General features: G+C 41.3%; 1 protein-coding gene across 4 annotated transcripts in view; it reads left to right on the forward strand.

The window, feature by feature from the left end:
* LOC133631252 (BTB/POZ domain-containing protein kctd15) overlaps window positions 1–17190 on the forward strand; it is a 91304-nt gene that overhangs the window by 11412 nt on the left and 62702 nt on the right. Inside the window, exons 3-5 of one of the 4 annotated variants that reach the window (XM_062023424.1) lie at window positions 331–1204; window positions 1514–1564; window positions 3008–3183. In XM_062023424.1, coding sequence (XP_061879408.1) covers window positions 1196–1204; window positions 1514–1564; window positions 3008–3183 — 236 coding nt within the window. In that variant the 5' untranslated portion in view covers window positions 331–1195. Of the gene's footprint in view, window positions 1–275; window positions 1205–1513; window positions 1565–3007; window positions 3184–17190 lie in introns of those variants that run through there. The other 3 variants (XM_062023432.1, XM_062023444.1, XM_062023439.1) reach the window with 3 other exon arrangements.

A 17190-nucleotide genomic window follows, 5' to 3' on the forward strand; every position in this document is an offset into this window, starting at 1 on the left:
CATGCGAATCATTAGATAATGCCATCCATACATTATTTTGTATAAGACCCACTTTGATGCTGTTTTTTTCCACTGCCTTTTTTTTTTTTTTTTTTTTAAACACTAACAAACACACACAAGAGAGGAAAAAAATGACAACAATCAGCTCATGAATCCTATTTTGTAAAAGTCTGGAGGCTGTCTGCTTTCATTTTGAGCATGAGTGAGGAGTGTGTGTGCGCGTGCACGCGTGCGTGCGTGCGTGTGTGTGTGTGTGTGTGTGTGTGTGTTTTGGCCAGATATCTCCATCTAAGCCCTGCGCTATAATTGAAATGGCGCATTTGGCTGCAGGCAGGTTGTGAGGGCTGCTTTCTGCTGCAGCGTGCATGCACGTCCGTGGACGTCATTTGATTCGGATGGCCTGCGGGAAGTGTGCCCTTGCATCATCATCATCATCATCATCATCATCATCATCATCATCATCATCAGCTTGCTCCAGACATTGAGGCAAAGAGCAGCAAAGGAGGGACGAAGTAAGGACGGATTTTTCTATGCATTTCTTCTCTCCACAAGTTCTTTTACGCCCACTTGGAAGTATTACCATAGGAAAAAAAAATACTAATAATCTTTGTGGGTGAAATAATCCACTCTTTTGGACTTTGCAGCTGCAACTTTTGGTGAAGGGGAACATCTGCTGCTTCAGTTTTATAGCCTGGGAACTGCGCGTAAATATATGTAAGATATCTGCGCAGGCATCGTTTGGAGGAGGAAAAAAAAGAGGAGAAGGAGGGAGGAGATGCAAAGAGAGGGTGGGCTGGGGGGGGGAAGGAGGAATATGAAGGCTTTTCTTCCTTGAGAAAATTGCCTTGGCGGGAGAGTGGAGTTGAGTTAATTGTAGCCTAATCCCTGGCCCAGAGGCGCTTGGGCAGCCCGGAGCCAGATTCTTCTTCTTCTTCTTCTTCTTCTTCTCGTCGTCTTTTTTAGCTCTCTTATTTGGAGATGATTGGGTTTCTTCTACCAACAAACCACAGCAGCACTTTCATTTAGGAACCCCACGCCAAAAAAAAAAAAAAAAAAAAAAAAAAAAAGGAGGAATAAGAGCGAAGGAGCGCGCAATTTATTTTTTTTACGCGCGTCCAAACCCGGGGCAGAGGCGAGTAAAGGGGGGGGAAGGAAAGGAAGCAAAAAAAAAGGAAAGGAGGAGATCATCTCTTCGATGTTCAAGGTAAGCAAGGACGCCTCCTGTGCGCTTCTTCTTCGTCTCTTTTTTTTTTTTTTTTTTTTTTGCTTGCTTGCTGAGAGAACAGCAGCCGTGAGAGCATCACACTTTCAAAAGGGGGAGACGTGTGTGTGTGTGTGTGTGTGTGTGTGTGTGCGTGTGTGTGTGTGTGTGCAGGATAGAGTGGACCATTCGTGTGTTCATCACCTTCTCCCTCCTGGACGTTATACTTGTGCGCCCACAAGCAAGTATTTGACATCATTTTTCTGATTTTTAAAAAAAATTTATTTGTATATTTTTTTTTGCAAACGCGAGGAGGCAGACCACCGGATTCCCATCTTGGACTCCCTTACCATGTTTGAAACGGTAAATGCTAAATACGTATTTATTTTATTTTTTTCGAACGACATTCTTTGCACCGCTTAAACCATCAAACAAGACGCCATGTTGGGCATTTTTCTGCATGCATGCTGCAGAAGCACCGTGCTTTAATTCTGCAGGGTTGGATGTTTTGCATTCGACTTCCATCCTTATGGTTGTTCCAGAAAGAGAAAGATGGGATTAGTGCAGTGGGGAAACTTCTCCAGGATGTGCAATACAATCCCATCCTCAATGTAATCGTATTAGAGGAACATGATGCCACCACCCTGGGAATGAAATTTAAAAAACTAGTATAATAGCACTTTTTTGTATTGTAATGCATGCCTGCAGGGAGAAAAAAACACACAGTGTCAACCATTAAAAAAATGACCTTTTAGCACATTGAGTCCAAAATGTCCCCCTTCAGAACCATCCCCACCTCCTAATTTAGGCAATCTAGTGGCTGTCAATAACCCTGCATGGTCCACCTTGCAGCCTCTGGCGCCACAAATTACTCGCCAAGCCACTGTGTTGGACTTTATTAGACAATATGCTTTACAATATCACGCTGGAAGGAAAAGCGGCCATAATAGACGCGTTATAAACCGTTTGTAGGCTCTTATTACACTGTTACGAACGGTATATCCAACTGAAAATCATTTAAATGCGTGTACTCTGCATTAGCAGTGATAGTAATAATAAATGCATCGCTTTGAAAGTGTAAACAAGCCACTCTTTTAAGCATGCATGTACCCAGAGTGCCTAATTGGGCAAGAAAGGGACCTCGCTTGGTACCCTAAACTCACTTCTTTGCATGGTATCTCCCAGTCAAACAACAAAAAAAAGGTAATAATGGAAAAATTACAATACGATATGTTTTGAAAAGTTAATTTGTGTATATAAAATGATGACAATCAAGGCGATGCATGTTATTGTGTGCACTTTAGCGCCCTAATAAGTTTCCCCTCCAGTTGATTTGGGCAGGTAAAAAAAAAATGTTAGGTCTTTTTTTGTGTGTGTGAAAGAGGAGACCGCCCCGTTTCCTCCCACTATCCCTCTCAGATTGGTGCCTGGTGTGTCTGGGTGCATCACATCTCCCCCATAATGCGACCTTTAATTAGAATATTGCAGCAGCAGTTTGTTTTATTCCCCTAGAGGCTGACACCTTGCATCCCCTCCCTCTTTCTCTCTCTTGTCTGTCTGTCTGTCTCTCCCTCTAATAAGCATCCTCCTCCTATCCTCGCCCCCGGTGCCGGGCCAAAAGATGCAAACATACTTAATTAGAGCCGCCGTGGTATAGCAATACGTGCAGGGATGCGACCATGGCAGTCATGGACGCGATCCGATAGCGATCAGGACGGATATCGGCTGATTTGCAGTCTTGCTCATCCGTCCTCATTTGTCCCCCCTCCTCATCCTCCTATGGCTTTTTTGTACACTTGCTTCCAGGAGGGGCGAAGCATGTCACGGCTCTCTCTGACCCGGTCCCCGGTCTCCCCCCTGGCCGCCCAGGGCATCCCTCTGCCGGCCCAGCTCACCAAAGCCAACGCGCCCGTGCACATCGACGTGGGCGGCCACATGTACACCAGCAGCCTGGCCACCCTCACCAAGTACCCCGACTCAAGGTAAGGGAAGTTTTTTTGGGACGTTTGGTCTTGACGTAGCAAGGGAAAGGGCAACACTTTTGCGTGCTGCAATGCCATTTCTCTGGAAAATAATAATCTACACAACACATGTGGTCAACTTTTGAGAGCGACAACTTTTTCTTGTATTCACACTTGCTGCTTTTTAATGATTACATTTTTACCTGTTTCTGTCAAATAACCATTTTATTTATTCTTCACTTCTAATGTTTTTGTTTTTTGAGTAAAATACATTAGATTTTTTTTTCTATACACTGACACACTATATATTACATTTCCAATATTTATGCTTGCAACATTGTAGTAAAATCAATTACTTTTTTTTTAACTGTACACTTTTGGATTACAGTTTAGTGTTATTGTTTTTTTACATTGTGTTTATTGCATAAAAAAATGAAATAAGCTGTGTTATTTAATGACAAAAGTGAGCAAAATTATTTAACTTTGAAGAAGCATTGTTTTTTATATGTTTTAAACTCCCGAACAATTGAGTGAGCTCCAATATTAGTGATGTGCGGAATCGAGACTGAAATATCGATACCGCAAATACCAGATCTTTATGCACAAAAATCAATCCTCAAATCAAAATATCAATACTTTTGATACCTTAATTATTTGGGATGATGTGTATCATTAACAGGAACACAATGTAAAGTGAGTAAAACATTGAGTTCTCGTCTAAATTAAACGTGGCTGGTGGGAACTACTTTTTCTTCCGCCTGCACACTGTGCTCAGTCATTCAGGCTGTCGTTTCCTAAAGAAAGTGACTGGCAATGAAAATTAAATTAAAAAACAGCAACTTTATGTATCCTTTTATTGTGGGCTATTTGGAGGCACTTGAATGTTCTCATTCATCCAGGTCATTGTAATCTCAGGGCATTCAATCGATCGCAACTGGACTGTTTGGTATGTCTTGGAAGACGTTTCCCTTCTCAGTTTCATCAGTTCGTGTTGAAAAACAGTGTTTTTTTTCTCAGTGCGATAGGGCGAAACCATCCTTGCCCAGGCACACCCTCCTGGTTTCGGATTGATTGATTGATTGAAACTTTTATTAGTAGATTGCACAGTATAGTACATATTCCGTACAATTGACCACTAAATGGTAACACCTGCATAAGTTTTTCAACTTGTTTTAGTCGGGGTCCAAGTAAATCAATTCATGGCAAACAAACGTGGTAAACGGAGTGTCAACATTTGGGGGTTTGGCACCAGCCGCTCGACTAGATCTGACCAATCTAAGTCTATGAGCATGAATTGAGGATGAGAGGTGAAACGTCTTCCAAGACCAAACAAACAGTCCAGTTGCGATCCATTGAATGCCCTGAGATTACATACAGAGTTGAATGTAAACAAGATAACACATTCAGTGCTGAATAACGCCATCATTTGTTTCGCTCTGTGATTTTATATCGTTTGAAAATTATTCCCTAAGAGCAGCAACACTTAAACTACAGTACTTTTTAAATGTTATCAGACACAATAAGTAGGCCTGCACAAAGTAACGGTATGGCGATACCTGCCTGAATTTTACTCCATAAAATCTGTGGTCTCGCACATCATTATCCAATATAAGAGTTCTTCCCAAAGGGATAACAATGCTTGCTTCTATGGAATGTTGTCAAAGAGGTATCCATTTGTCGATAGAGGTGTATTGGATTGCTACGACTTATCCCTGAAGCGAAATGTGGCATTATAACTTGTGTCAGACAGCATACACCTTACACAAAATGTATGACCAGAAATAATGTACCTTGTCAACGGTTTGGTCTGTTTATAAAGATATTGTAATGCACACAAAAAAAACAGAGCGTTGTTTTCTTTGAAAAACAAGATTTTGTATCTAATTTGATTACATGTGTACCTTATAAAGTGTCCAGTAAAGAAAATAGAAAGACTTTTACTATATTCTAAATATGCTCTATTAAAAAAATGGTAAGAGCCCACCCTACTCGTCCTCATCTCCCCCCCCGCACCCCCCCAATCACCACCCCTTCCCTGCCTGCATGGCTTCCCTTCATACAGTCTTCAGTGTCAGCCGTCAAAGTCCCTTGTGGGCCAAGGTAAACACGCACGCCAGGTTGTTAGAAAATGTGCCAAATTGGCTACAGGAAACAATCCTCGTAATCCCCTGCTAATAAAAGGCTTGATGTGCGCACAGTCCACTGACAGGAAATCCCCGACAGCTCTCCTTTTTTTATGCTAAAACAAAAATAAAAGCTCACCTCCGAGTCAGACACGGATTGATGATGTTTATGTATGTTGGGACTTGCAGTGTTTGCCGTTCTTTGTAGAAAACAAATTGGAAACATTAGATACATTTGGTGGACGAGCAAACTCGCAAAGTTTTTTTTTCCTACAAAGCAATTATGTTGTGGCCCTTCTTAAAACAGTTAACCGTGAACATAATAGCATACGGAAAAGCGACATTTAGAGCTAATTACGAGTCTACTACTTGGGGTTGCACAATTATGGCTCAAATTATCACGATTAATACCCACGATTATTCATTGCGTTTGGTAAAACAGAGTGGACGTGACGTCATCGTGCAATTTGTAATGAAATAGTGAAGTGAATTACATTTATATAGCGCTTTTCTCCGGTGACTCACATCGCTTTACATAGGGGAAACCCAATATCTAAGTTACATTTCAACCAGTGTGGGTGGCACTGGGAGCCAGTGTCTTCATCAATCAATCAATGTTTATTTATATAGCCCTAAATCACAAGTGTCTCAAAGGGCTGCACAAGGCCCAACGACATCCTCGGTTCAGAGCCCACATAAGGGCAAGGAAAAACTCACAACCCAGTGGGACGTCGATGTGAATGACTATGAGAAACCTTGGAAAGGACCGCACCCCCCTCTAGGGGAGACCGGACGCAATGGACGTCGAGTGGGTCTAGCATAATATTGTGAAAGTCCAGTCCATAGTGGATCTAACATAATAGTGAGAGTCCAGTCCATAGTGGGGCCAGCAGGAGACCATCCCGAGCGGAGACGGGTCAGCAGCGCAGAGATGTCCCCAACCGATGCACAGGCGAGCTGTCCACCCCGGGTCCCGACTCTGGACAGCCAGCACTTCATCCATGGCCACCGGACCTGTGCTGCCCCCCTCCACAAGGGAGAGAGGGGCAGAGGAGAAAAGAAAAGAAACGGCAGATCAACTGGTCTAAAAATGGGGTCTATTTAAAGGCTAGAGTATACAAATGAGTTTTAAGATGGGACTTAAATGCTTCTACTGAGGTAGCATCTCTAACTGTCTTGCCCAAGGACACAAGGGCACTGGCTAGGATGGCGGAAGCGGGGATCGAACCTGAAACCCTCAAGTTGCTCCCGACTGAGTCATGCCGCCCTACTCTGACAAAAAGGCTAAATAAACATTATCTGTAAATCTAAAGACAAATCTTTTTTGATTTATTATTTGTATTACAATTTCAGCTATTTCTCATTACATGATGCCTTTAGCTCTATTCATTTAAATGTTTTAAGTGTTTTGTTTTTTTCCGGGGCCACGTTTTCCACTCTTACATACATTTTGATTGTTTGTATTGTGAAACGTGTACAATAATTGACGAAATAGAAAAATACAGCATTATTTCGTGTAACGATCGTACTCATGTGAAAGAGTCCGATAGCTACATCTTGCATTCCCTGGATTCAAACACATGCGTAGATGCAAGGGCTGAAAAATTCCAATGTTGGAGCGCGTTTCACCAGAACACCGGCGAGAACCGGTGCCATGAATTGATTTACATGGACCCGGACTTAAACAAGTTGAAAAACGTATTCGGGTGTTACCATTTAGTGGTCAATTGTACGGAATATATACTGTACTGTGCAATCTACTAAAAAAAGTTTCAATCAATCAATCAATCAATCAAAACGTTGGCACTTGACAGAAAAGTACCTGCTTACTCTATTTAGCACGGTGGCTAGCCGTTGGTCCTGCTAGTGCGACTCCAAGGACGCAAGCGGAGCAGCCTGGTGTGCACAGCAGCACTGCGAAAGTACGTTACTGCCCGGCTTGCCAGGTGGTCGGGTGTGGTCATGGAGCTCTGTGCTCGCACACAGCAACCCCTGGCGTGGGCAGGACTCTATTTGGGCTATTTGATTTGATATGCGTCGGAGCCTGCTTTTTAGATGTTAATATTGCAGGCGATCACCCTCATTTAATCGTGACAGCCAAAATTGGGATTCAAATTGTAATAATTCCGCTCCATTCACTTTTCACCAGTCTGAGTTATGCGTAAGAGTATTGCAAAAGGAAACTTATGTTTTAGGTCAACATTTTGCGTTGTCTTTAACCAGAACCACTTCAGAATATCCTGTCACTCCCAACAGGTGTAAAATAAAGTGCATCTCTATCCTCCTTCAAAACCGCACTAAAAGAACACCTCCACATCCCACCTCCTCGGATTGTAAATAATCAAATGTAAATAATCAAATGTATATACCGTATTTTTCGGACTATATACGTCACAGTTTTTTTCATAGTTCGGCCGGGCTCCAGTGCGACTTATATATGTTATTTTCCTTCTTTATTATGCGTTTTCGGCAGGTGCGACTTATACTCCGGTGCGACTTATACTCCGAAAAATACGGTACTTGTTCTTATGCTTTCTGAACTCATTATGTTCACTGCTCGCTGTACATATCCTACCAAGTCAGACCTACATTGTTTCAATGCCCATTTATCTGATGATGCAATTGTTGATGACTGAAGTGCTGATATCAACCAAACCTAACCCCCCCCGTCCGAACCCCCCCACCCCCTCCACATCCCACCCCCCGGATTTTAAATAATGTAAATAATTCAATGTATATACTCTGATGATTAACTAGTGTGATGACTGTATTATGCTGATAGTATATATATTTGTACCATGAATTGATTTACGTGGACCCCGACTTAAACAAGTTGAAAAACTTATTCGGGTGTTACCATATTTAGTGGTCAATTGTACAGAATATGTACTGTACTGTGCAATCTACTAATAAAAGTTTCAATCAATCAATCAATCAAATTCATGGATTCCCGCGTTTACAGTCTGTTTCGGCAGAAGACCAGTTGCGGTTGAATTACGTGGCGCCTCCCAGTGTTGAAAAATCATTACAACATAAAACAAATTGGTAGAAACTTTATTTCGATCATTCATATGACTGTCAAAACTCTTACACAACGAAATATTTTTATATATCATTCGTCTACGGATGTTCTCATTCATCCAGGTCTGTTCTCAGGGCATTCAATCGATCGCGACTGGACTTTACTGGACCGGATGTCTTCTAAGACAAACCAAACAGTCCAGCTGTGATCGATTGGAATGCCCTTAGAAATTATTACATTGTTCTCTTTAACGTGCAAATTAACCTCAAACTACAGGGCAAACTGAAATGAAACGTTTTTGACTTATGTTTCTGACTAACTAATTAACAAACAGACAAACCCTAGTGTGGGGATAGGTTGATTGGCATCACTAAATTGGCCCTAGTGTGTGAATGTGAGTGTGAATGTTGTCTGTGTTGGCCCTGCGATGAGGTGGCGACTTGTCCAGGGTGTACCCCGCCTTCCGCCCGATTGTAGCTGAGATAGGCTCCAGCGCCCCCCGCGACCCCGAAGGGAATAAGCAGTTGAAAATGGATGGATGGACAAACCCTAGTGTGTGAATGTGAGTGTGAATGTTGTCTGTCTATCTGTGTTGGCCCTGCGATAAGGTGGCGACTTGTCCAGGGTGTACCCCGCCTTCCTCCCAAATGCAGCTGAGATAGGCTCCAAGGGACAAGCGGTAGAAAATAGATGGCTGGATAGAAACCCTAGTACACACATATCCTCCTGGCAGAGGTAGCACACCTTTAATAAGTTAAAGTTAAAGTACCAATGATTGTCACACACACATTAGGTGTGGCGAAATTATTCTCTGCATTTGACCCATCACCTTTTGATCACCCCCTGGGAGGTGAGGGGAGCAGTGGGCAGCAGCGGTGGCCGCGCCCGGGAATCATTTTTGGTGATTTAACCCCCAATTCCAACCCTTGATGCTGAGTGCCAAGCAGGGAGGTAATGGGTCCCATTTTTACAGTCTTTGGTATGACTGCGATGAGGTGGCGACTTGTCCAGGGTGTACCCCGCCTTCCGCCCGATTGTAGCTGAGATAGGCTCCAGCGCCCCCCGCGACCCCGAAGGGAATAAGCGGTAGAAAATGGATGGATGGATAGTATGACTCGGCCGGGGTTTGAACTCACGACCTACCGATCTCAGGGCGGACATTAGTCGTATATGGGTGTATTAATGTTTCACGGAAGCAAAGTGAAAGTAGCAGCACATCCAAAAAAACACAAATTGGAGGATACATACTTACATGGTTATGGAAATTGATCAGCAATGTATTTGTCATTGTTTGCATGTAAAAAGTTGGGTGTAGGCAACCAAAACAACAACGGCCGCTGTTGCAATATTTGTGTACTCATTTCATTTGTATCCATCATAGTTGTGTTGCTTTTGTTTTAAGGATCGATATTTTGAACATGTTTAGGGTTAGTACTGCAAAAACTGAAATCTAAGTAAGATTACATATCTCAAATAAGGGTGATATTTGCTTGTTTTCTGTCTGATAAGATAATTCTTCTCACCAAGCAGATTTTATGTTAGAGTGTTTTACTTGTTTTAAGAGTTTTGGTCCTAAATGATCTCAGTAAGATATTACAGCTTGTTGCTGAGATTTTATGACCTATATTGTGTAAAACATGCTTGAAAGTAGAATATCAACGGTTGCAAAGCTGTGTCATCAACACTCACAAGTATAAAACTACTTTTTTAAAGTAATAATTTCTTATTTCAAGCATGTGAAGAAAAAAAAAATCCTGACTTTGACACAATTGTGTCTCATATTAAAACAGATGACAGCCAAATGGACTTTGCTGTTTTATTTTCAATGAAACAATAGAAAATAGGTACTCATATAGTAGTACAGTTGTTATTAGTGAGAATATACCGTATTTTTCGGAGTATAAGTCGCTCCGGAGTATAAGTCGCACTGGCCGAAAATGCATAATAAAGAAGGAAAAAAACATATATAAGTCACATTTTTTGGGGACATTTATTTGATAAAACCCAACACCAAGAATAGACATTTGAAAGGCAATTTCAAATAAATAAAGAATAGTGAACAACAGGCTGAATAAGTGTACGTTATATGACGCATAAATAACCAACTGAGAACGTGCCTGGTACGTAACATATTATGGTAAGAGTCATTCAAATAACTATAACATATAGAACATGCTATACGTTTACCAAACAATCTGTCACTCCTAATCGCTAAATCCCATGAAATCTTATACGTCTAGTCTCTTACGTGAATGAGCTAAATAATATTATTTGATATTTTACGCTAATGTGTTAATAATTTCACACATAAGTCGCTCCTGAGTATAAGTCGCACCCCCGGCCAAACTATGAAAAAAACTGCGACTTATAGTCCGAAAAATACGGTACTTATTTTAAGGTATTTTTGGGTTCATTGAGGTTGGCTAATGTTACTTGTTTTGGAAAGTCTTGACAAGACAAATTTTCTTGTTATATTGGCAGATAATTTTGCTTGGTTCAAATAAAAAAAAACTAATTTTTGTATTTTTTTTTCTTGTTTTTGAACTCTGACTTTTTGCAGTGTAGAATGGGCAGTTTTTTTTTGGTCATGCGTGTAGTGTTTCTTATATCGCCACCCACTGGCCTGGTGTGCATATTACATTGTTTCCCCTCTTTTCTTTTTTACGGGCCGTTTTTATGACTTTTGTTAGTTTTATGTGCAACTCTCCCCTCTATACCAACCGGTTTTGCTCGGTATGTAGAGTGGCCGTGCCAGCAACTTGAGGGTTCCAGGTTTGATCCCAGCTTCTGCCACCCTAGTCACCGTTGTGTCCTTGGGCAAGACACTTTACCCACCTGCTCCCAGTGCCACCCACACTGGTTTAAATGTAACTTAGATATTGGGTTTCACTATGTAAAGCGCTTTGAGTCACTAGAGAAAAGCGCTATATAAATATAATTCACTTCACTTCTTTTTGTTGCGTAAACAACATACTTTAAGAGTTGTTTTTTTTTTTTATGGTGTTGGCGTATGGCAGTTGTTTCTTGTCAGCAGTGTGAGATGGTCCACGGAATATCGGAATATCGGCAAAAAAGCCATTATCGGACATCTCTAATTTTTTTCCCTACTTTTAAAACACGGTCTATGTAACATGTAATGGTGGATCTTTGGTAAAAAATGTTGCACTGATTATGTTTTAAAGGCCATTTTTAAGCCGCTTTCTGACCATCTCTGCAAGATACGCCGTTTTGTGAGCGGTCTTAATCACCGTATTTTCCGGACCATAGGGTGCAAAAGGATTATAAGGCGCAATGCCGATGAGCGGGTCTAGTCAGGTCTATTTTCATACAAAAGGCACACCTTTTTTTGGTAATGCTTGTAGTGTTTCTTATATCGCCACCCACTGGCCTGGTGCGCATATTACATTGTTTCCCCTCTTTTCTTTTTTACAGGCCGTTTTTACAACTTTTGTCAGTTTTATGTGCAACTCTCCCCTCTTTTTGTTGCGTAAACAACATACTTTAAGAGTTGTTTTTTTTGTTTGTTTTTTATGGTGTTGGCGTATGGCAGTTGTTTCTTGTCAACAGTGTGAGATGGTCCACAGAATATCGGATATCGGCAAAAAGCCATTATCGGACATCTCTAATTTTTTTCTCTACTTTTAAAACATGGTCTACATAACATGTAATGGTGGATCTTTGGTAAAAAATGTTGCACTGATTATGTTTTAAAGACCATTTTTAAGCCGCTTTCTGACCGTCTCTGCAAGATACGCCGTTTTGTGAACGGTCTTATTTACCGTATTTTCCGGACCATAAGGCGCAACGGATTATAAGGCGCACTGCCGATGAGCGGGTCTAGTCAGGTCTGTTTTCATACAAAAAGCGCACCTTTTTTTGGTAATGCTTGTAGTGTTTCTTATATCGCCACCCACTGGCCTGGTGCGCATATTACATTGTTTCCCCTCTTTTCTTTTTTACAGGCCGTTTTTACAACTTTTGTCAGTTTTATATGCAACTCTCCCCTCTTTTTGTTGCATAAACAACATACTTTAAGAGTTTTTTTTTTTTTTTTTTTTTTTATGGTGTTGGCGTATGGCAGTTGTTTCTTGTCAGCAGTGTGAGATGGTCCACAAAATATCAGATATCGGCAAAAAGCCATTATCGGACATCTCTAATTTTTTTCTCTACTTTTAAAACATGGTCTATGTAACATGTAATGGTGGATCTTTGGTAAAAAATGTTGCACTGATTATGTTTTAAAGGCCATTTTTAAGCCGCTTTCTGACCGTCTCTGCAAGATACGCCGTTTTGTGAACGGTCTTATTTACCGTATGTTCCGGACCAAGAGGCGCAACGGATTATAAGGCGCAATGCCGATGAGCGGGTCTAGTCAGGTCTGTTTTCATACAAAAAGCGCACCTTTTTTTGGTAATGCTTGTAGTGTTTCTTATATCGCCACCCACTGGCCTGGTGTGCATATTACATTGTTTCCCCTCTTTTCTTTTTTACAGGCCGTTTTTACAACTTTTGTCAGTTTTATATGCAACTCTCCCCTCTTTTTGTTGCGTAAACAACATACTTTAAGAGGTTTTTTGTTTGTTTGTTTTTTATGGTGTTGGCGTATGGCAGTTGTTTCTTGTCAGCAGTGTGAGATGGTCCACGGAATATCGGATATCGGCAAAAAGCCATTATCGGACATCTCTAATTTTTTTCCCTACTTTTAAAACATGGTCTACATAACATGTAATGGTGGATCTTTGGTAAAAAATGTTGCACTGATTATGTTTTAAAGGCCATTTTTAAGCCACTTTCTGACCGTCTCTGCAAGATACGCCGTTTTGTGAGCGGTCTTATTTACCGTATTTTCCGGACCATAAGGCGCAACGGATTATAAGGCGCAATGCCGATGAGCGGGTCTAGTCAGGTCTATTTTCATACAAAAGGCGCACCTTTTTTTGGTAATGCTTGTAGTGTTTCTTATATCGCCACCCACTGGCCTGGTGTGCATATTACATTGTTTCCCCTCTTTTCTTTTTTACAGGCCGTTTTTACAACTTTTGTCAGTTTTATGTGCAACTCTCCCCTTTTTTTGTTGCGTAAACAACATACTTTAAGAGTTTTTAAAAAAAATTTTTTTATGGTGTTGGCGTATGGCAGTTGTTTCTTGTCAGCAGTGTGAGATGGTCCACAGAATATCGGATATCGGCAAAAAGCCATTATCGGACATCTCTAATTTTTTTCCCTACTTTTAAAACATGGTCTATGTAACATGTAATGGTGGATCTTTGGTAAAAAATGTTGCACTGATTATGTTTTAAAGGCCATTTTTAAGCCGCTTTCTGACCGTCTCTGCAAGATACGCCGTTTTGTGAACGGTCTTATTTACCGTATTTTCCGGACCATAAGGCGCAACGGATTATAAGGCGCAATGCCGATGAGCGGGTCTAGTCAGGTCTGTTTTCATACAAAAAGCGCACCTTTTTTTGGTAATGCTTGTAGTGTTTCTTATATCGCCACCCACTGGCCTGGTGTGCATATTACATTGTTTCCCCTCTTTTCTTTTTTACAGGCCGTTTTTACAACTTTTGTCAGTTTTATATGCAACTCTCCCCTCTTTTTGTTGCATAAACAACATACTTCAAGAGGTTTTTTTTATTATTTTTCTTTATGGTGTTGGCGTATGGCAGTTGTTTCTTGTCAGCAGTGTGAGATGGTCCACGGATGCTTTTGATGGGTGCAAGTAGAACACACACAAAGTCATGTCAAAGCGCGGTGACGGTACACTCGTCAGGGTGAAGATGCAAGTGTGGAGTTCTTCTTCCCCTCTCTCTCTCTCTCTCTCTCTCTCTCTCCTCTTCTTCACACATGCTCCGCCGCTCGCTCGGCCCGTCTCTTTCTGTTTCTTTCTCACCCGGGATCACGCACACACACATACGCTCACTGTTGTCTCTCGCTTTTCCCAGCCTCCTCAGAGCACACTTGGCCTCAGGGCCCTACTTTCCGCTGGAGCCAGTGGAAGGCGGTAGGAGAGGTTGGAGGGGGGGGGGAGCACAACCCCCACCCCCCCACCCCCCCCACCCCCACTTTCCTCCACTCCCTTTGTGTGAATTAGGATAATGGCTGACAGCAGAAAGCAAAACAATTACACTGTGGCGGGAGAACCAGCGGAAGGCCACGCACGTCCGGTTGCGGTCCGGAGCCCAGACTAGTGGGTAGCGGGGGATAAGAAGAGCACGGTTTGAGAGCTTAAAGCCGATGATGACTTTTAATAGATCGCTCGCTAAATAATGCAGCGTGCCAAGAGAAAGTTAGTCTAGTAACTAATGTGTGGCTATCTGTCTTCCTCAGCCGGAGCCATAATAAGGGACAGTGGCCATGAAACATTGATGCACGTCTGTGGAGCTTTCACTTGAACAGAAGCTGGGGAAATTAGGGGCAAATGGTCCACAGACAAGGGGGACTATTTGGATAGGAGCGCTTTTTTCGCCCGCCCGACGTTATTTTCGTTGCTTTAAATCAGGCCTGGGCAATTATTTTGACTCGCGGGCCACATTTAGAGAAAAAAAATGTGTCTGGGGGCCGGTATATCTATTTTTAGGAACACTAATACAAAACCTCACAATAATGTCTGATTGAATGCTAAAAACGTTATGACAGACCGCCTTAAAAAAAACGTAATGGAATTTTACATTTTTCTATGAATGGTAGAACACTGAATATTGAGAAAATATGAATGTCACACCCCCTTTCGATCGACATATTTTACAATCAAGTGAACCGCAACAAAAATGCAACAGACTGTGAAATATGAACGCGAAGGGTACAAAATAAACACACCTACAATCTGATACATCTGATATTTGCTGAATTCCCCCCAGGGATCAATAAAGTACTTTCTATTCTATTCTATTCTATTCTATATATCACTAAGCTTTAGAACTTTGTTGTGAAAATCTCCTTCCGCCTCTGTGGAAACGCTCCCCACCCACACTGCTTGGTGCCTCGTCTGAGCTGCTGTGACGTAGATGACCATAGTCAAATCAAATCATATCAATTCAACTCTATTTATAAAGCACATTTAAAATTTACCACAGGGGTAGCCAAAGTGCTGTACAATGGGCAGGTTAAAAGATAATACGAGTACCGAGCAAACACAACACAACACAAACAGAACACGATGAAAAAATTAATAAATAAAATAAATAAAACATAAAAACAGGTTCGCAGCAGGTGTATTATGGGGCGCCATTGCAGGATGGATATCACTCAGTGTTAAAAGTCATGGAATAAAAGTATGTTTTTAAGAGAGATTTAAAAACAGGAAGAGAGGAGGCTTGTCTAACACTCAGAGGTAGGTATTTCCAGAGCTTGGGAGCAGCAGCGGCGAAAGCTTTGTCACTTCTAAGCTTCAGTAACTAATTAGATGACCATAGTAACTAATTAGATGACCATAGTAACTAATTAGATTACCATAGTAACTGGTATATCATCCATAAGTGCAGATTCCAACCATTGAAATACTTTGTATAGTTGAAGACTTACGGTCATTAGAAAACATCACTGCACATCATAATGGCAGCTACAGTTTCCATCTTAAAGATCTAAAAAAATTATTTGGGAATGTCCGGCAGGCCATATTGAAAGCATGTGGCCCCCGGGCCTTAATTTGCCCAGGTATGCTTTAAATGGTCATTGTCATTTTTGTAACTTAGCTGTAGTATGACTTTGTTTTTTATGATAGAGACCAATGCAGAAACATTTAAGAATGGGGCGACCACTTTGGAAAATATGCAAAGAAAATAAATAAATTTAAAGGGGTCATATTATGATTTTTTTCCTACTTTTAAAACATCAGTGGTCCCCAACCACCGGTCCGGGGACCGGTACCAGTCTGTGACGCATTTGCTACCGGGCCGCAGAGAAACATAAAATAATTTATAAACGACTGCTTTTTCTCCGATTTAACTTTGGCCTGTCCCATTTGACACACCAATAAGATTGTTTATAGATGTATAATACATTTCCTTATACGGAGTTGCCACTTGTTATATTTGTTATAACTTTGTGACATGATAAAATGCACATTAATGAGCATTTAAAATATAAATGTGACAGATTGTAGCCAAAGGCTGATTTCCATCTGCATCTCATTGCAAAGAAACAAGTCCAGAGCTCCCACTAATTTAGTGTTATAGTGAGTTGTATTTTTTATGCACTTATTTTTGCTGTATTTATCTGGCACAAGTGAAAATAATGCCTACATAAAACCGGTCCGTTGTGCAAAAAAGGTTGGGGATCACTGGTCTACATAACATGTAATGGTGGATATTTGGTAAAAAAAATGTTGCACTGATTATGTTTTAAAGGCCATTTTTAAGACGCTTTCTGACCGTCTCTGCAGGATGCACCGGATTATAAGGCGCACTGCCGATGAGCGGGTTTAGTCAGGTCTATTTTCATACAAAAGGCGCACCGGATTATAGGGCGCATTACAGGAGTCATATTATAATTATTTTTTTCTAAATGTAAAACACTTTCTTGTGGTCTACATAACATGTAATGGTGGTTCTTTGGTCAAAATGTTGCATAGATTATGTTTTACAGATCGTCTTCAAGCCGCTTTCTGACAGTCGCTTCAGGATGCGCCGTTTTGTGGGCGGTCTTATTTACGTGGCTCACCTTCGGCAGCGTCTTCTCCCCGTCATCTTTGTTGTAGCGGTGTAGCGTGCAAGGACGGGAGTGGAAGAAGTGTCAAAAGGTGGAGCTAACTGTTTTAATGACATTCAGACTTTACTTCAATCAATAACGGAGCAGCATCTTCTCATCCGTGGCTCACTAGTGCAAAAACTGTCTGACCGGAACTCTCTAATAACTTAAGTTCCTTGGGTGAATAATGTAAAC

This window comes from Entelurus aequoreus, linkage group LG02 (genome assembly GCF_033978785.1).
Source record: "Entelurus aequoreus isolate RoL-2023_Sb linkage group LG02, RoL_Eaeq_v1.1, whole genome shotgun sequence".
In the NCBI taxonomy this organism is placed as follows: Eukaryota; Metazoa; Chordata; class Actinopteri; order Syngnathiformes; family Syngnathidae; genus Entelurus; species Entelurus aequoreus.